The sequence below is a fragment of the Somniosus microcephalus genome, chromosome 22 (assembly GCF_052327205.1).
Source record: "Somniosus microcephalus isolate GS21.2 chromosome 22, FLI_Smic_1.0, whole genome shotgun sequence".
Classification (NCBI taxonomy): domain Eukaryota; kingdom Metazoa; phylum Chordata; class Chondrichthyes; order Squaliformes; family Somniosidae; genus Somniosus; species Somniosus microcephalus.
Window position 1 is genome coordinate 42,883,114 of NC_141008.1, and position 21,558 is coordinate 42,904,671.

The 21,558-nt window shown below is 42.4% G+C and overlaps 1 protein-coding gene across 1 annotated transcript in view; it reads right to left on the reverse strand.

Moving 5' to 3' along the window:
• Positions 1–3,477: 3,477 nt before the first annotated feature.
• Positions 3,478–21,558, reverse strand: part of LOC147102218 (protein-tyrosine sulfotransferase 1-like) — a 54,867-nt gene continuing 36,786 nt past the window's right edge. The window contains exons 5-6 of the mRNA XM_085964527.1: positions 10,328–10,379; positions 3,478–4,131 (exon numbers count right to left, since the gene is read on the reverse strand). Coding sequence (XP_085820653.1) covers positions 4,115–4,131; positions 10,328–10,379 — 69 coding nt within the window. The 3' untranslated portion in view covers positions 3,478–4,114. The remainder of the gene's footprint in view (positions 4,132–10,327; positions 10,380–21,558) is intronic.

Consider the following 21,558-nt stretch of genomic DNA (forward strand, 5'->3'; position numbering starts at 1 on the left):
GCATCATCTCCATCATCCGTGCCAGCTCCTGCTATTGCCTTACTGCCGGGCACTCCCTCAGCATATCCAGAAGTGTATGTGGCAGCATGCCATTAGGCAGCAATGAGTTTGCTGAAGCCCTGTGTTATAGCTGTCTCAGTCTGCTTCCCCGGCATGGTAAATTTAGACAAGACTATTGAAAATTGAAGTCCAAGGTCTCCAGAGGTCCAGTCAGAGTACTTATTATGGAATCTATGAGCTAAGGACCTCAGCTAAGGTGGAGGGCGGTATCATCTGCAGAGTGCCCTGGAGTGGCCATGGCCTTCATGGTGGCTTACAGCTCAATCAAGAGCTTATGCAGGACTTTTTCGATATGAGGGTCTGTACCCCTTTTCTGGATGCACCAAACTTTTCAGACTGCCTGGCACACACTCGAATGATTGCAAGAATTGCTGATCCTCAGCTGGCAGACTGCAGACCCTATGAGGTCCAAAGCTGAAAGAGCCCTCAAACTGGTTCATTAGCCAGCAGGTGAGATTCCTCCATTGCCAGCTCAAACTCGCTCCCAGTCACTTGTGATCAGTAATTCAGCAAGTGCTCCCTATCGCAACTCGCTAACTAACTGACCCCCACAAAGTGGATGTATTTGTGTTGCTGCTTGCCACTGTTGGAGTGACAGAGTGTTGCGAGGTGTTCAGTTCAAGCCAGCTATTGGGCTCTGCTACCTCCTCTTCCTGGCCATAAATAGGATCAGAAGAACTTATTTTAGAATCCTGGTAGTCAAGACACTCTTTGAAACACAGCTTACATGGCAAGATATTCTAGTATGTTATGTTGCACTGTATGCCTATGTGTGAGGGAGAATAAAAAGAACAGGATGGTACTAAGTGCAAGTTTGAGGAAGATCTGCCCTCCCCCACTACTATTGGCGGTGTGGCTCTCATCACCAAATCACACCTGGGTCTGTCCCCCTACTCCTCTGACACTTTCTCCTCCTTTGACTCTCGCCTTGTTCCACCCCTCACCTCGTTCCACCCCTCTCACCTCTCATTTAAAATTGTCATTCTCTACCGCCCACCCAAGTACGATAAAAATGTTATCACCGAGATATTCTCACTGCTTTCCTCCCTCAGCCTCTGCACCGAGCAACTTCTCATAATCAGTGATTTCAACCTCCATCTCAATTCATCATGCACTCTCTCCTCTGAGTTCACTACCCTCCTATCCCCTCTTAATCTCTCCCTCCATGTGAACTCCCCAACCCATATTCACAGCCACCCCCTTGACCTTGCCATCTCTCGTGGCCTCGCTACTCCCACCATGTCAATCGAAGATAAGGCCATCTCTGATCACTTCCTTGTATCACTTTCCACCCACATCCCCCTCCCAATCCTACTTCCTTCTGTGTCCACCCCTGGAAAAAACTCTCTCCCATAAATAGGATCAGAAGAACTTACAACTGCACTTATGAAATCCCAACTGTCCAGCCTTTGGCCCTCCATTTACTACGACATTTCTGCAGCTACCGATCTGCTCAACCACACCCTCACCAGCACCTTTGATACCCTAGTCCCTATTAAAACCATTACTCTCTCTCACCCTGGCCGTTCCCCCTGGTATGGCCCACATCTTCGCTTCCTCAAGTCCAAGGGATGCAGACTTGAACGGATATGGCAGACTACTGGTTTAGCCATTCACTGCCAGATCTGGCTGGACCACATAAAGCATTATTGGGTCCTGCACTTGTCTGCCTAAACTACTCACTATTCCAGGATCATTATGGAATGCAAAGATAACCCCCGGCTTCTATTCTCTACTGCTAACCGTCTTCTTAAACCCCTCTCCCCGTCTCTTCCACACTCACATCCAACATCAAGTGCGAGGAGCTCATGGACTTGTCTCTAAGATTGAGACCATCTGATCAGCTGCCTCTGCCACTTCCCTTCCTTCCCCTAGCCCACCGGGTCAAATTTCCTCTAAAGTTCATCCCTGTGCTAGCCCTAAACTCGCATCTTTCTCTCCAGTCTCCCCTCTTGACCTCTCCACGCGACTCAGTTCCTGCTCCCTCAACCCTATTCCCACTAAACTGCTGACCACCCAACTTCCTTTTCTGGCTCCCATGTTAGCTGACATTGGTAACGGTTTGGTCTCCTCGGGTACTGTCCCCCATTCCTTCAAATCTGCTGTCATCACCCCTCTCCTCAAAAAAACTCTTGACCCCTCCGTCCTTGCAAACTACCGCCCCATCTCCAACTCCCTTTCCTCTCCAAAGTCCTTGAATGTGTTGTCGCCTCCCAAATCCGTGCCCATCTTTCCCGGAACTCCATGTTTGAATCCCTCCAATTCGGTTTCCGCCCCTGCCACAGTACCGAAACGGCTCTCATGACATCCTTTGTGACTGTGACTGTGGTAAACTATCCCTCCTCCTCCTTCTCGATCTGTCTGCAGCCTCTGACACGGTTGACCTCCTTTTCCAATGCCTCTCCACCCTCATCCATGCCCTTGTTACCTCTAGACTTGACTATTCCAATGCACTCCTGGCTGGCCTCCCACATTCTACCCTACGTAAACTTGAGGTGATCCAAAACTTGGCTACCCGTGTCCTAGCTCGCACCAAGTCCTGTTCACCCATTTCCCCTGTGCTCCCGGTTAAACAACGCCTTGATTTAAAAATTCTCATCCTTGTTTTCAACTCCCTCCATGGCCTCGCCCCTTCAGACCCACAACCCCCCAAGATATCTGCACTCCTCAAATTCTGCCCTCTTGAGCATCCCTGATTATAATTGCTCAACCTTCAGTGATTGTGCCTTCAGCTGCCTAGGCCCTAAGCTCTGGAATTCCCTCCCTAAACCTCTCCACCTCTCTTTCCTCCTTTAAGACGCTCCTTAAAACCTACCTCTTTGACCATCTGCCCATATTTCTTATGTGGCTCGGTGTCAATTTTTTCATCTTATAACACTCCTGTGAAACACCTTGGGACGTTTTACTACGTTAAAGGCGCTATATAAATACAAGTTGTTGTTGAATCAGGAATGCCGCCTTCTTGTAAACAGTCAAAGGTCATAAATGTACTGAATGACTTCTGTTCTGCACACACAGCTACTGTTATGTGTGTCCTGTAAATACATAAAAATAAGAGACATTCTGAAATGAGAAAGAGAATGTGCGTCACCCAGGTGCCCAGCCTACCAGTCCATGAACATACTCCATGCAGGTAGCCTGTTGGACTGCATGTTCCATGTTCATAACTTGCAAGATTTATGGGCAAGAAATTTGCATGGTAGTAATAGAGTGCCCTATATTTGGAAAGTAGATGAACATTTGCCGAAAGCTGTGCACAATTTCTTGGTGTTGCTGCACCAAGTTTACATTGACGTGCTGTTGGCATGCATTGTAAGGCAATATTGTAAAATTAATCAATGTGAACACACTAACTTGGCAACTTTTCAGATTTCTTCCTCATCTGATTGGGACACACACAACTCCACATCATATTCAAATTCATTTTAATGAAAATTTTACTCCAAAATTCCCAAAACAAAGATGTATATGCAATTATACAAATAAATCAAGAATTACATACATGAACAGTGTGCATTTGTTCATGCTCCAATACAAATTATGTATTTTACATGGAAATAGGCAAAAATACTATAATTTGATCACATTCCATGAACACAATTATGGTTACAAAGCATTTAGGAAAACAGGGGTCATGTTTTATTCAAACTCTGTCCAGGAGGTTAGTTACAACTCCTCAGTCATAAAAATGTAACCGCAAAAAATCATTTATCCATGGTGATCTTTTTGTCATGAATAAAACTCAAGGGCACAATAACACATATTTACTCTTCATTTGTTGATACTTTTGTCATTACTACAGCAATATTCTAACATTGCTGCCGTCAACAATGTTTACATGCACTCCTCACATACAGTTTATTTGTATTTAAACATTAAAAGAACATGTTTGGCCCACAGCAGGAATACAAAAATAATAAGTGCTTGATTCCACATTAATGTAACCATGACGCTGGCTAAGTACAAGATCTGTAGAAAAAGCTGATCTGGACACACCTTCGGAGGCATCTGTCTGCTTTTCTGAGAATCAGAAAGGAAAGCATCCTGTCCATCCTCAGGTTATGGTCTCCTCTGCAGCAAAACACAACACAACAATAGAAAATGTCGTTTTGCAGTTCCTCCGCAAAATGATAAACTGCAAGTTGTAAATTCCTCAAAAAAAAGAAACCCAACATTATTCATTTGTTCCTGACCACTCTTACATTAACTAGCAGCCACTTTGTAGTGAGTTGAGACAGATTCAGTTTTTGGCTGGTGAAATTTGATATTGTAATATGAGCTAAAACCAAAAATTACAGTCCAGATGTGGAAGACTTCATAACATAAGACTTTGTGCTATGAGAAGAGTTCTGAAGTTGATTAAGTGGAATAGGAAAATATAACACATGAAGAGAAATGGCAATTTTTAACCCCTGGATTAGCAACAGACCCAGGTTGGTTATTTTAGCAGAAAAGGAAATCCACAAGAATGGGTCTCACTGGTTCTGACAATTATTTATTAGAGTGAATGTATGTATACACCACTTCCTCCATCCTCATGCTTCTTTAAGTAGCTGTTTACCTACTTCAGATAACTCACATCAAGCTAGAAAAATATCTGACAGTTCTCCTAAAAACTGCAAATGGAAAAAAAGCAATCCAGATTCGCAGGAGTGACATTGCGAGAAACCTGTTATCCTTGTAACGGTGAAGGAATAATTATCCAGAACGTGTTTTTTTTGCTAAGGGGGCAGGGAAAAGAAAGAGACACAACTTAAAACATTAAACAGAAAAAGAACTGAAGTATTTTTTAAAAACTTGAACAGAAACAATACATCTAGAGAGTAGTGTTCACAATATAATGAGGTTTAAGATAATGATTGATAGATATACATAGTACATAGACCAAAGCAATAGTTTGGGGAAAAAGCCAACTATGAGAGAATGAGGATGGAGTTAAGGACGGTAAACTGGAGAAAAATATTAACAGACAATGAAGTAGAACAACAGTGGGCATTTTTTAAAGGGGACATCAATAGAGTTCAGGAGAAATATATACCTCTAAAAATAAGAACACACTAGCCAAGAATGACTTGCCATGGATAAATAAAGAGATGAGGTTAAAACTGAATCTGAAGGAAAAGGCATACACAAACTAGATAAACAATAAAATAGAGGATGGCTAAATGGATGATGACAAGGAGAGGGGTTAAAAAGACAATTAGGAAATATGAAATGAAAATAGCAAAGAATATAAAAAGAAATATAAAGTATTATATAGGTGCATTAGTAACTCAAGGAGAATTAAGATAGGATTGTGCCACTAAGGTATACGAACATACAAAATGACAGACAGGAAGAGACCAGTTGGCCCATCAAGCCTACCCCACTCGTGATGCCTGGAGCATCATGACTAGACCCCTCATAGGTATGTAATCTCCTGAGAGGCAAACCCCCCCCCAGAAAAACTCAGGGCCAATAAGGGAAAAAATCTGGACAATTTCTCTCCGACCCCCTCAGGCGATTGAAAGCAGTCCAGGAGATCACATTGACCATGCATACACACTAACTGTTAATCCACTTATATTTTATGAGGAAGGTAAATTCACAGGACATGATACTGAAATGGCAGGAATACTGAATAGATACTTTGTCTCAGTTTTCACTGAAGAGGTTACCAAGGAAGACATTACAACAGTAGAAGAACTCAAGGAGAAATATTACAACAGTTAAGATAGAAAGAAAGAAGATACTAGACAAACCAGCCAAACTTGAGGACAAAACCCCAGGTCCAAATAGATTGCATCAGAGGATACTCAGAGAAACTGGGGAGGAGATAGCAAAGGCATTTGTATTCATACATAAACATTCAAGAGAAACAGGAATAGTGCCAGGGGATTGGCAAACAGCAAATGCAATTCTTATCTTCAAAAACAGAGATAGAACTAACCTAGAGAACTATTGACCAATTAGCTTAATGCAAGTGGTAGGAAAGATACTGGAATCTTTACTGAAAGATCAAATAAAACATTTAGAGATGGAGAATATAATAAAAATAGCATGGATTTCTAAAAGAAAGGTCATGTTTATCAAACCTTATTGAATTCTTTGAAGAAATAGCAGAAAGTGCAGACAATGGCAATGCAGTGGATGTGATATACATGGACTTTCATAAGGCCTTCGATAAGGTGCCACATAAGAGACTCGGGACAAAGGCTAGGGGCTTGTGAAGTCAGGGTCCAGGTAGGAGAATGGATTGAAAGATGGCATCAAAACAGAAAACAGAGGTAGGGGTTAAGGGAAGTTTCTCAGATTGGCAGCAAGTGAGAAGTGGTATCCCACAAGAATCCATGCTGGGACCACTGTTGTTCACCATATACATAAATGATTTGGACTCAGAAATTGGTAGTATGGTGTGGCAATTTGCAGATGATACCAAATTGGGGATATAGCTAATAATGTGGAGGACTGCACCAAAATACAGGAAGACAAACAAGCTTGCAGAATGGGCAGATAAATAGCAAATGAATAGCAAAGGTGCTTCATTTGGGTAGGAGGAATAAGGAGGCCACTTATTCCTTGGAAGGTAAGAAACTAAATGGGGTTCCACATGGGGTGGTTGAAGTGGATAACATAGTTGTATATAAGAGCAGGCTTAATACATACTTGAGGGAGAAGGAAATAGAGGGATATGGGGACAGGCTGGGAAGAGGCAATTAGAGTGGGAGGAGGCTCTTGTGGAGTATAAACACCAGCATAGACCACTTGAGCCGAATGGCCTTTGCTGTAGTCTCTATGCAAAAATGTCAAACCACTCAGCCATACACATTCACTTAGATTTTATACATACAGTTGTGCAATCTAATGCAGTTTAAAACAAAACAACATTTAACATAAGAACATAAGAAATAGGAGCAGGAGTAGGCCAATCGACCCCTCGAGCCTGCTCCGCCATTCAATAAGATCATGGCTGATCTGATCCTAACCGCCAATCCACTATCACAGAACCATCTCCTGAATCTAACAGAATTAGACACACGAAATAGGAGCAGGATCAGGCTACACGGCCCCTGGGCCCGCTCCGCTACCCACAGGGCCATGACCGATCCGAACCTAGACTCATGTCCAAATTCCTGCCCGCTCCCCGTAACCTTTAATTCCCTTTACTTCTAGGAAACTGTCTATTTCTCTTTTAAATTTATGTAATGATGTAGCTTCTACAGCTTTTTGGGGCAGCATATTCCATGGACCTACCACCCTCTGAGTGAAGTAGTTCCTCCTCATCTCAGTTTTGAAAGAGCAGCCCCTTATTCTAAGACTATGCCCCCTAGTTCTAGTTTCACCCATCATCGGGAACATCTTCCCCGCATCCACCCGATCCAACCCCTTCACAATCTTATATGTTTCAATAAGATCGCCTCTCATTCTTCTGAACTCCAATGAGTAGAGTCCCAATCTACTCAACCTCTCCTCATATGTCCATCCCCTCATCCCCTGGATTAACCAAGTGAACCTTCTTTGTACTGACTCGAGAGCAAGTATGTCCTTTCTTAAGTATGGACACCAAAACTGTACGCAGTATTCCAGGTGCGGTCTCACCAATACCTTGTACAACTGAAGCAATACCTCCCTATTTTTATATTCTATCCCCCTAGCAATTTAAGGTATCAGCCCCCACCTTCCCTGCGCAAAAATGTCTGAAATCAATTCCATCTCTTCATAAAATTTGAGTAACAAAATAAACAGCTTTGTGCTTTTTTTAGAAACACATCCTGTAGTCAGGCCAAAATAATTCCACTGGGCTGAGGCAGGTGCGGAGATGGGTGATGTTATGGAGGTGGAAGTAGGCGGTCTTTGTGATAGAGGATATGGGGTCGGAAGCTCAGCTCAGGGACAAATAGGACGCCAAGGTTGCGAACACATGCATAATCAAGGGAAACATTTAGGTTTTTCATTTCTACAATACTTAATTATCCCTCAAACAGCACTTAACATTTGAGACATATACAAATTGTGCTTTATAACAAACTAATCACAATTAAGATTCTAAGTGACAAGTTCCAAACATAGTTTCATCAATTGACTTACTTTTTTTTTAACTAATTATAAAGAACATAATTTAAGTTTCCTACTCCAAAATAACTTTTGTGTATGTATGTTTGAGGCACAGGCCTGCATCTTCTAGGAGAAGAATAAGTAAATATTTGAAGCAGTGGAAGATACAGATCTATGGGATGGCGCAGGGCATTGGGATTAGTTCTGGATTTCTCCAGCAAAAAGCCGGCACAGACAGGCAGAGTCAAATGATCTCCTGGGCTGTAAACTTCCATAGTGTGAATAAAGACCCTCGCTATACAGCTGGAATGCTCGCCAATTTCTGAAATGAACCAGAAATTTAAAAATGTTGTTAATGTAGAGAAATGTTCTAAGGTGCTTGACAGAGAAAATGGATGTCAAGTCAAAGGAGGAGATATTATGGAGGGTGGCCAAAAGCTTGGTCAAAGAGATGGGTTTTATAGGTGGTCTTAAATGAGATGGGGGGGGGGGATGGAAAGGCAGAAAGGTTTAGGGAAGGAAATCTGGAGTATGGGGCCTAAATAAATAAAGGCACAGCTGCCAGTGGTGGGGTGAAGGGAGGGGAGATGCACAAGAGCCCAAAGTCAGAAGAACAGTGAGTTTGAGGGTTGTAGATTACAGAAATAGGGAGGGGCGAGCCCATGAAGGGTTTTAAACATGAGGATGAGAAACATGAACCATGCTACAAAGAAAGACAAGCCTCCATTGTGTGTTATTCCTGTTTAATCCTAGTTTCAGGCTTAGTCTCAGTCACACTGGGTCTGTGGATCAAACTTGACCAGAAACTTTTTAACACAGCAGAATGTCCTGGCAGAAGTAGGTAACTCACCATGTCAGGTATCATGGTATAAACCAATGAGCCACAACTTTGTGACAATTCGTCATATCCCCAATTTTGCAAGTTACTTCCTTATTCTTCAGTTCCCCACGCTATATTCCATTCTTGGATCAAGAGGGTGTGCAGTTGACCTCTTTCTCCAGGACTTCACTGCTTTCAGAATGATAGAGGTAAAAAAGTGAAAGTGGTGCTGGATGACATAGCTCTGATGCTCCTCCCTCCTTGAAGGTAAGAATTTTTCTAAATGGCTCCTGCGGTATTTCTGAGATTGTGAACTCAACTTCCCTCAACATCTGTCCTACTTAGATGCATGTTTTCACCAGCCCCTTCTATCTTCCCCTTTCTGACTCTGACGATCAGTCCTCAGGAAGGGCCATAGCTTCATGTCCCCCATGAATGAGGCTCCACACCGTGAATCTGATTTCTTGTCCTGTCTGAGCTTTTTAATCTTCTTGGACCCTTCCCTCTGACCTTTGCCTTCTCCTGATCGTTTCATTGAGAACTGCCACCGCAATATCAGACATCTGATCTTTGCTATATCCCTTACTCATTTTAACCTAGCTCTCTCTGAACTTGTAGCTCTTCATTCCAGCGCGACATCATCAAATCTGATGAGGGGCCTATGCTGCATGGTGGAAAAAGCTCTACTGGCTGAGGACAGATGTCAAAAATATGGCCCCTCCTCTTCCTATCCCCCCCTGGGCCATGACCCCTCTACTGAACATCAAACTATAATTTCCCAGACTATCACTGATCTCATCTATTCTGAAGAACTCACCCCCACCCCCACCAATGCCTTCAATCTAAATTTTTAACTCCATATAGCCAGCTTGTACCCCTTCCCTGAAGATCCCCAAGCAGAATTGTGCCATCAGATCCATTGATTCAGCTTGCTCCTGTCCCAATAAGCTATTCTCCATTTATCATAATCCTTATCCAGTCTCTACCCACCTACATCCATGCATTTTAATGTTCTCCATCTTTGATGATTTAGGTTCTTTAGCCATAACCATTATTTTATTTTACTGTGGTCGTTCACTCCCTGTAGAGCTTCATTCCACAGTGTCATCTGCAGTCCCTCTGCTTCTGCCTCAACCATTTGCACATCTGCCACCCCTTCCTTCACTTAGCTGAACTTATTCACACCCTGAATATTATCCCTTTACTCCACTCACTTCCTTCAGATAACCAGTATCATTGTGAGAACATGCACTCTCAGCTGTGCCTATCTTTTTGTCGGAGAGCTTTTTGTTTCAATCCTAATCAGGCTTCCTCCCAGGCTTCCTCCAGCACACTGATGAGCGTGTTGACGTTGTTTTCTGCTTTTATTTTAATCTGAAGAATTTCATTAAGTTTAAAATTTCCATCGCTTACCTTTTTGTGGAACATCTCTGACTCTTCCTTTCCTGGACTTCTCTTTCTCAATCTAAAATGATAGAAATTAGAGTTCAGAACAACAACTGATACTTATTACAACGTAAAGAAATGTCCCAAGGCTGAGCCCGAAAGAGAGGTGATTGAAAGCTTGGTCAAAGATGGTCTGTGGAAGTTTTTAAAGGAAAGGAGGCAGAGAAATTTAGGGCGGGAGTTCCAGAAAGAGGCTGAAGGCCCTGCCAGTAATGGTAGGCAAAAGGATCTACAGAAGGTCAGAGTTAGAGTGATGGAACCTTTTAGAGGGGAGGTAGTGTGGGGCAAAGGCCTGAACAAATTGTCGATGAGGTTAAGGATTTCTGGGTGTTGGAGATCCAATGTAGGTCAGTCAAGATGGGGGTGATGGGTGAGTGAGACAGATACATGCTGCAGGGTTTTGAACAAATTGAGATGATGAATGGAAGGTCAGCAAGAGCACTAGAGTAGTTGAGGCTGTAGGTGACAAAATCAGATAAGGGTTTCAACAGTGAGGGGCTGTGATATGGACAGAAGTGGGAAATGTTGCACATGTAGATGTTAGTAGTCTTGGTGATAGGTAGGATGTGGGGTTTAAAACTCAGATTAGGATTGAATAGGATGCTGAGATTGTGAATATGTGTCCGTTTGAGTCAAAAAAAAGTGACTCAACCGTGGCTAACGAGGGAAATTAGGGATAGCATAAGATCCAAGGAGAGGACATATAAATTGGCCAGAAAAAGCAGTAATCCAGAGGATTGGGAGCAGTTTAGGATTCAACAAAGGAGGACAAAGGGATTAATTAAGAAAGGGAAAATAGAATATGAGAGTAAGCGTGCCGGGAACATAAAAACTGACTGTAAAAGCTTTTATAGATATATGAAGAGAAAAAGATTGGTGAAGTCAAGCGTAGGTCCCTTGCAGTCAGAATCAGGGGAATTTATAATCGGAAACAAAGAAATGGCAGACCAATTAAATACATATTTTGGTTCTGTCTTCACAAAGGAGGACACAAATAACCTCCCAGAAATGTCGGGGAACATAGGGTCTGATGAAAGGGAGGAACTGAAAGAAATCAGTATTTTTAGGGAAATGGTGTTAGGGAAATTGATGGGATTGAAGGCCGATAAATCCCCAGGGCCTGATAATCTACATCCTAGGGTACTTAAGGAAGTGGCCCTAGAAATAGTAGATGCATTGCTGATCATCTTCCAACATTCGATGGAATCTGGAACAGTACCCATGGATTGAAGGGTAGCAAATGTTACCCCACTATTCAAAAAAGGTGGTAGAGAGGAAATGGGGAATTACAGACCGGTAAGCCTGACATCGGCAGTGGGGAAAATGCTAGAGTCCATTATAAAAGATGTAATAGCAGAGCACTTGGAAAACAGTGACAGGATCGGACAAAGTCAACATGGATTTACAAAAGGTAAATCGTGCTTGACTGATCTACTGGAATTTTTTGAGGATGTAACTAGTAAAATAGATAAGGGAGAACCAGTGGATGTGGTGTATTTGGACTTTCAGAAGGCTCATGGGATTGGGGGCAAGGTATTGACTTGGATAGAGAACTGGTTGGCAGATAGAAAGCAAAGAGTTGGAATAAACGGGTCTTTTTCCGAGTGGCAGGCAGTGACTCGTGGGGTACCGCAGGGACCAGTCCTTGGACCCCAGCTATTCACAATATATATTAATGATCTAGACAAGGGAACTAGATGTAATATCTCCAAATTTGCAGACGACACAAAGCTGGGTGGGCGTGTGTGCTGTGAGGAGGATGCCGAGAAACTACAGGATGATTTGGACAGGTTGGGTGATTGGGCAGAAGCATGGCAGATGCAATATAACGTGGATAAATGTGAGGTTATCCACTTTGGTGTCAAAAACAGGAAGGCAGATTATTATCTGAATGGCAATAGATTGGGAGAAGGGGAAGTGCAACGAGACCTGGGTGTCCTTGTGCACCAGTCGCTGAAGGTAAGCATGCAGGTGCAGCAGGCGCTTAAGAAGGCAAATGGTATGTTGGCCTTCATAGCGAGAGGGTTTGAGTACAGGAGCAAGGATGTCTTGCTGCAGTTGTAAAGGGCCTTGGTGAGACCACATCTTGAGTATTGTGTGCAGTTTTGGTTGCCTTATCTGAGGAAGGATATTCTTGCCATGGAAGGAGTTCAGCGAAGATTCACCAGGCTGATACCTGGGATGGCAGGAATGACGTATGAGGAGAGATTGGGTCGATTGGGCTTGTACTCACTGGAGTTTAGAAGAATGAGAGGGGATCTCATTGAAACTTATAAAATTCTGGCAGGACTGGACAGACTAGATGCAGGGAGGATGTTCTCGATGGTTGGGGAATCCAGAACCAGGGGTCACAGTCTAAGGATAAGGGGTAGGCCTTTTAGGACAGAAATGAGGAGGAATTTCTTCACCCAGAGGGTGGTGAACCTGTGGAATTCTCTACCACAGAAGGCAGCAGAGGCTAATTCATTAAATATATTCAAGAAGGAGTTAGATATATTTCTTAAGGCTAAAGGGATCAAGGGGTATGGGGAGAAAGCAGGGACCGGGTACTGAACTTGGATGATCAGCCATGATCGCATTGAATGGCGGAGCAGGCTCGAGTGGCCGAATGGCCTACTCCTGCTCCTATCTTCCATGTTTCTATGGCCAGGAAGGGGGATGAAATCAGTGGCAAGTGAGTACAGTTTGTAGTAGGGTTCAAAGACAGAGGCTTTGGTCTCTTCCTTGTTGAGTAAGTTTTGACTCATCAAAGACTTAATTTCAGACAAGGTGTTTTACAGCCTGGGGCCAGTCAAAGGGTTGACAGAAGTGGTGGAAAGATGGTGCTGGGCATCATCAATATACACGTGCAAGTTGACCCCGTGCCTGCAGATTATGCTGCTAAGGGGAAGCATATTAATAAGAGGAAGGGCCAAAAATAGATACCATGGAGACCCCAGAGTTGACAGTGCAAAGGAAGGAAGGGAAGGCATTGCTCAAGATGCATTGGCTGCATTTGGAAAAGTAGGAATGGAGCCATGCAAAGAGTAGTCCCATGGAGCTGAACGAGGGAGGAGAAAGAAAAGAAAGACTTGAATTTATATGGCGCTTTTCACAACCTGAGGACGTCCTGAAGTGCTTTACAGCTAATTGAGTACTTTTTGAAGTGCAGTCACTGTTGTAATGTAGGTAAATAATGTAGAGAAGTACTGGGAGGCGATAGTGTGGTCAACTGTCAAATAGTCTGGAATGCTCCAGAAAAGTTGAGGCGGATGAAGAAGGATAATCCACCACAGTTACAAATGATTTGATTTGTCACTTTGGCCAGGCTGTTTTGGTGCTGTGAGAAAATGGAAGCTGGACGAGAGGGGTTGTGAAAAGGGAGTTTTGGGAGAGGTGGGCACAGAATTGGAAGTCAACACTTCCAAGAAACGTAGAGAAGAAAAGGCGATGTGGCTGCGGTCAGAGATGGGCAGTAGCTGGAGAGACAGATGGGTTCAGGGTGAGATTTTTGATGGTGGGGGTATGATGGGCACCATACGGCTATGCATGTCTATTACTGTTCTAACCTTTCAACTGGAACTATCTGTTCTAATCGCATTTCCCTGCTATTTTCCCACATGGTTAGAAAATTCTTCTTTTTCAAATACTTATTCAATTCCATTCTAATTGATATATCATCTTTGCCTCAAAAGCTATTTGTGATAAAAAGCATTCCAGGTATTACTTGTGAAAGAAATTCTTCTAGTGATAATTCCGTGTTTATGCCCCATTACTGATTTGTCAACTGGTGGAAATTATTTTTTTTACTGGTGTCAGTTTGGCTCAGTTGGCAGCATACTTGCCCATGAGCCAAAAGTCATGGGTTTCACCCTACTCCAAGACTTGAGCACATAATCTCGGCTGATACACCCATACAGTACTGAGGGAGTGCTGCATTGTGTGCTTGTTCAGATGAACATAAAATATCTTATGACACTACTCAAAGGAGGACAGGGGATCCCTGCTGGTATCCTGGCCAACATTAATCCCTTAAACATCACCATCAAATCAGGTTTAAGTGATCATATATTTTGCTATCTGTGGGACCTTGCTACGTGCAAAGTGGCTGAGATGGTTACCTATAAAACAGTGGCTACACTTCAAAAGAAAGAAAGTCTTGCATTTATATAGTGCCTGTCAGCACCTTAGGATGTCCCAAAGCGCTTTACCGCCAATGAAGTACTTTTGAAGTGTCGTCAATGTTGTAATTAGGAAACGCGGCAGTCAATTTGCGCACAGCAAGCTCCCACAAACAGCAATGTGATAATGACCAGATAATCTGTTTAAAATTAAGTGATCTATTGATTAGAAAGCACATTGAGGTGTCCTGAGAATGTGAAATGACTATATAAATGCAAGCTATTCTTCTACAATGACCACCCTCAAAACTTTTCATCATTTTGAAAACCTCTGTTGGAAGGATTGGATCATCTGAGAACCTTCTCTATTCCAGTGAAAAACACCTTTATTTTTTTGATATTGCTTCATAATCATAAACTCTCAACCCAGTATCATTCTAGTTTATCCTCACTGTACCATTTCATGGCTCTAATATTCTTCCTATAAGGGGTGCCCAGAATTGCACCCAATACTCCAACTGTGCCCTAACCAATGTCTTGTACAAATTCAAGATCAGTTTCTTGCTTTTATATTCAATACTCGTGTCTAAAACCCAAAATGCCATTTTGTTTTTAAGGCCCTTTCTACCTGCTTTAAAGTCTATGCGCCCGTTTGGGGCGATAACTTTTGAAATCTCGGAAAAGTATCGGCAGGCGATAATCACCTTCTGGTCCCGGGAAACTGAGCGTAAGCGCTCCAAGAGGGAAGTGGAGCACTAAATCAAGCGCTAACCACTTCTCTTAGGGTGCTGAAGTGCGAGAGTGGGCCGGTAGTGGCAGAGCGCTGAACAATGTGGAGTGCAAAGATACCGGCATCAGAGGCTGCTCCCCTCGCTTAAAGGGAAGGGCCATTGATGGTGCACAACATACTTCTGCTCAGTTCTGTGTTTCCAGGCGACCTGCACGACTGCCATTACAGCCCCAAACACTCTGAGAGTGGAGGGCTTGGATACCTCGCAGCAACAAAGCATCAAAAGCTTCCAGCAGGCACCAGACTGGTGTAAAGAATAAAGTTTGGCCTACCTGAAAACCACTGCCTTTAATTAGCGCTCCCCAAGCGGCCAGCCGAGGTGACATCGCCTCCTCTTCCTGCCGTTGCCCGGCAATACAGCAGGGGGCGGGAGGCAATTTCACATCTGAGGCGGTAACGGGGCGCTGCGCACTTTATGACGTCACGAGGCGCTAGAGGGTGAGGCGGTAAGTGTTAGCGCCAGCGCTAAACCGGCAGGGAAGTTTGCAGGCATCGCTGAATTCGCCGCGCCTGGTCGCTAACCCCTTTACCGCTCCCCCCCGGCACTAACGGGAGGCGCAAAGCAGCCGAATTTCTCCTCCTGTGTATCTGCACCCTTTTACCATGCTGTTACGATCTTATCATTTAATGGGCACTTCCTTTCCACTGTTCGTTTTGCCCAAAATGTGCTACTTCACATTTCTCTGCATTGCACTGTATCTATCTGCTCATTCCACTAATTTATTGTTCTTGCTCGCAGTTTGCCTCCTCTGCTCTCCATACACAGCTATTACAAGTCAAATGACTCTCACAGCTACCCTGATTACTGTTCATCCCACCCTACTTCCTGTAAAGACCCTATCCTTTCTTCTAGCTTCACCATCTCCGTCATATCTGCTCTGATGAGAACTTTCTACACCAGAGTTTCTAAAATGTGATACCATATGTGCAACATGTGTCTCATAAAACCACATGAAACTGAGTAACAGCACGTAACTAATCAGATTAATGGGCTGGATATGGTTCACCTTGGCTCTATAGAAGTGTTCACCCATATTAAAAAGAAATTCTAATTTATACCATAACAGTGTTGTTTTTAAAGACTGACCTTGAAGATGTAGAGTTTCTAGTAGGTGCTTTTTTGGAGTGGGGGGAGGGGCGGGGGGAACGATAAGAAACAGAAATCAAGTCACACCTGGTTAGATTTGCATTCTAACAGCAAGTCCTGAACTTCCAAAGTGCTTTAGAGCCAATGAAATATTTTTGAAGCATAGTCAATGTTGTCACGCAGGAAGCGTGGCAGCAAGCTCCCACAAACAGCAATGAAATAAATGACCAGATCATCTGTTTTAGGTGTTGGTTGAGAGATAACTGTTGGCCAAGACACAACAACTTGTAATTATATAGTACAAACTTCGATCTCTACATCACCACATAAAGCCAGTTTTTATTTTTATTCTGATATGAGGTAAAGCTGAATACAATCATAGACATGGTAACCCCTTCTATTCACTAATGCTCAGTTAAACATATAGGGATAGATATTCAGAAATAAATCACTTCAAACAGAGCTCTGGCAGCAAACACATTGACTTCTGAGTTGTTAACTCTAAATATTTTAGTGCATCTTAACCTACACGGGTGGTAAAACAGTCAACAGGTGAGAGTGATGAGCAGTTAAGTACTCAAACAAGCCAGAAATGAGGCCCATGGCCCTTTATAATTCACAGCTCAGTAATAAAAGCTGCCGATCAGGCAGAAATAGAAGCAGTGTATAAAAATAGGAAGAAACCCAGATTTTCATAGAAAGAGATGAATATGGTTGTGGAAGAGCTATGGTGAAGAAGTCTGCAAAGTGGTATTAATAGACCAAATTGATGCACCAGAAGAGAGGCCCAAGAGGTTTCTGAGCAGTTGACTAAAATCTCAAGAACAGAAGACCTGGCTCAAGGACAAAAAAAAGACATAAGAAATCTGCATTCAATTCCCAAGCTAGAACAGCAACTAGTAAAGGGCCTCCAAAGTTAAGAGGAGAGACGCAAAGCTCTTAGAACATAAGAACATAAGACATAGGAGCAGGAGTAGGTCATTTGGCCCCGCGAGCCTGCTCCGCCATTCAGTAAGATTATGGCTGATCTGATCGTGGCCTCTTCAGTTTAGAATGGTTGGAGGAGTGTCAATAAGTAGTTTAGAGGCCTACAAATACTGACTCTGGTAAGCACCTTTGCAATGTATGCGTCTGTTTGCAGAATATTTATTGCACAAACGTATTGCTGAGATCGGATACTGAAAAGTAACAGTTTAAATGCAGATATCATCAGTGGCTGAAACTGGCAATAAAAAACCAATCAAATTTATTGCTGCTGCAGTTATGGGAGTGATGATACATTACTAAAGTTATAGTTTTCTACTCTCCAGAAGCTTAAAGAGAAATAGCATAGCAGTACCTCAGCAAGCACTGGTACGTCGCTGTGTCACCATTACGTGAGAACTGGCAGAGAGAATTTACGAACATACAAAAAAGGACAGGAAGAGACAGCTGGTCGATCACGCCTGTGCTATCCTAACATGGTGCAACCTACACACACCGATAAACCCCGCAACAGTCATGCAATGTCCTGGAGAGGAAAAGAAACCTGGTGCTAATTTAGAAATTAAAACAATTATTCTCCAATCCACAAAGGCAATCGAGCAAACTCCATGAGACCTTGTTGACTGGTATCATTTTTCTCAGCTAACCCATCTACCTTCTATTGTAAAGGAATAGCCATATTTCAGAAAGATACACCATCCTATCAACGGAATTTTTGACTTTATTAAAACATGAAAACTGGGTTTAAAAATCTAAAAGCCTCAAAGACACAGGCTGTAAACAGAATACAGGCTTCTGAGATAAGATGAAGGGTTGTTGACACAAAGCTGTAAACACCATACAAGCTTTTGAAATGGGAATTGATTGTTAATACTAAGACAGTAGCCCTGTTGAAACAGCAGGTTGGAGGTTCCTCTATGTCTGAACATTGGAAGAAACACAATAGCAATGCCCAAGTTAAGTGTTATAAACCAACACTTCAGAAAGCATCACATAAATTAAAAAAAGAACCATATACCTTCATAAATATCACTTCAAATGAAACAAGCAGACACAATGTCTGTGATATAACCATCGAAGTAGCTAAGGAATGCATAGAACACCCCAGTTGAAGTGTTTTTGATTTACGTATTGTAAAAGGTACAAACAGAAGACTTTGTAAATATGACATCAATAGATGCACCAAGAATCACATTGTGTTTGTGTTGAACTTGGAACACCACGGAGACAGGAGTCTGTAATATAAACAGTTAAGGTGATTTAAAAATTGAATGGAAGAACTTCGTAAGAATGGCATCAAATAGATACATCAGTCATAACCATATTTATTATAAAATGTGAACACCTAAAGGTAGAGACAGGATTCTGCAAGTTAACAGCTGAACTGACAGTAAGATTAGAAAGAAGTCAACAGAAAGAATGACTAGAGATAATTAGCTTACATCAGCAGAAAACTTCAAAGGATATACCACTGCAAAGAGGGTATAAAATATGGAACTTTCAGATAGAACATCAGAAGTCGCTGGAAGGGGCAAGCGATTCTCAACTTCAGAGGCAGGCTCTGTAAGTTTTTAACTCTTTGAGTCTCGGGGATCAAAAAGATGCTTTTATTTGATTTTGGTGGATATCCTGGATTAGAAATAATAAGAAATGTAAAAATGTAATGAAGTTAAGATTTGAGATTAAGGATCTCTGAGAATAAGAAATGTAAGCTATTTGTATTTTGAACTGTTAAAGTTGCAATTGAATCACCAGCTGTTAACTACATGTCGGTTCTTTAATAAATCTATATATTTTTAGAATTGTCTCAGAGTATTTCTGTATCAAACTCGCAAACTCAATCTCTGTACACTCTTTGGTGAGGAGTTGCAGAGTTCTGGGGGAGTATTCCGGACCCTCATAATATCCGGAAGGTTACAGTCTAGTTAAACTTATTAAAAGTGCTATCTTCAAGTCGTTCCTTTCCTTTAGGGAGAGATAGCCTGGACCTTTAGACCCAATTAAGCGTCTTACAGAATTCAGCTATCTCTAACTTTAGTTGAAGGTGAACGTCTGGGGAATACGCCTGATCCGGGGTACTGAAAAGGGCTAGGACTAATAATTATCCCTTCACTATAACACAACTAGCACTGAAAGGTGAATTTGGGAGAAGCATCTAAAGTTGCAGATATCATTACAGTTTAGTTAAAGCTCAGAAAAACAAAATTAGCCCCTGACGGGATTTTGGATAAGTGGAATACATTCTTAGAAGATGGTTGATTCAGGGTCAATTTTAAGGGGAGGTCATGATAGAAAAAATATTTCCTAAAGTAGGGGAAAAACAGGTGACATAGGAGGGAAGTTCAGATAGAATGATAGAATGAACCTTTGATTGAGCGAGTTTGAATGGCTTTTCCTCACTCTGGCTTTTCTGATGTTCTTATATCAAACCTCAGATACATGTGGATCAGAGAGCTCATAAACCAGGAGAGACGTCTTCAAAAGGAGTAATGAAGCACTAGCAGGATATGCACATTAATATTCACTTTTATAATGTCATGAATCACTCACGCTCTGAGCTACAACAACTTACATCCATATAGTGCTCCTCAGGGACAGAAGTGGTTGTAAAGTTGAGCCTAGCAATGTTGGTATTTGGCTAGTTATAAAAGGAATCAGTTGCTCAAAGTCAAAGACCACTGGCATTTTCTTCTTTTTAAGCACTGGCACATTGAAGGAATAGAAACATAGTTCATGTACATCACTGCATTGAGTAACGGCATCTGTATCTTCAGGCGGTTACAGTCTACCACACTCAACCTAGTGGGAACATCAGCAGAACATATTTTTATTGCCTGTCCAGCGGTTCCCCTGCAATCTTGGGAGGAATGAACCCACTAGACCTCCAAAACAGTCGCCTCCTTGACACAGGCAAACATAACCAACACCACTGCAATCTGCACTGCTGCCTGGGAGATCCCAGTAGCCAAAGGGAAAGACCTCTATCAGTTTAATAGCCACATGAAGAGCAGTTGGAGTTACTGAGGATTGTTCCAAATCTGTAGGCAGCATTTCATGAACCTGCCATTACCACACTGGTCAGTTTAAACCTAATATACCGCTGCTCTTTATAGGATGTGTTCATGACTGCCTCCTTTCTGTCCTTCTCTTCTGTCAGCATCCTCTGTTCTTCCCACTCCTCCTCGGATAGCATGAAACATTTTTCCATAGTTAAGTTTGGCAGGAACATTAAAACATTATGTAATTGACTTCCGGCCCTGATGTCACCTGTCTGGTTCTAGGTTGCAGTGTCTGGAAATTTCTAAGATTGTATATAGAACAGAAACCTAAAGTCTGGTTTCCAAAATGTTAATATTCTCCCTTTACTTCTGTGACTCATGAAAGCTTGACATTATGGTTTTAAGAATATTTAAGCAAAGTTCAGAACACAAGCCACGATGGCACCAAAACACAGACTGTAACCTGCACAGTTCTATTAACTTGTTGCTCCCTAATAACTGGCTAGTTTTTTTTTTAAAGTTCACTGCCGTGCTAAACCTATACTGGAGTGGAGTGGCTTGCACACCACTAAAAGTAGCTTTGTAACCAAGACAACGCTTTAAGAAGACTGTAGCGTAAATGCATCTTTAAATATTAGGCGCTAATCCCACCAATTAATAAAAAAAATCAAATGTTAGTACAAATCGGTGGCAGCAACAATGCTGAATTTTAAATGTAAAGACAGCAGTGTAACTTCAGTTATTTTAGTCTTTATGGAGTAAACCAGTGTTTCTGCTCCAATACAGAAATTGCTTTCTCTGTATCAACAAAGTCTAGTAAGCTCAGCAAATGCTGCTCTCACAGGCAAACATCTTTGTCACTTTGCCGCTCAAAATCTCAGCATCAATTAATAAGCTCAGTTAATATTTTACCCTGAGCTGCTGCTCCCCAGACCTTGCACTATTCAGCTTTGATTTGTGACCTCTCAGTCACAGTATCAATGGCGCCACCTGGTGACGTTCTACTAGAACAGCTTATTTAGGGCTCAAAGCAAAATACTGCAGATGCTGGAAATTTGAAACAAAAACAGAAGGTCAGGCAGCATCTGTGGAGAGAATAAATCTGTTAATGTTTTGGGTGTGCATCTTCATCAAAAAAAAACCATCAACATCTTAGGGGCCACCAGTGACCAGACACTTAATTGGACCAGCCAACCCGGCTACAAGAGCAGGGCAGAAGCTGCATACTCTGTGATAAA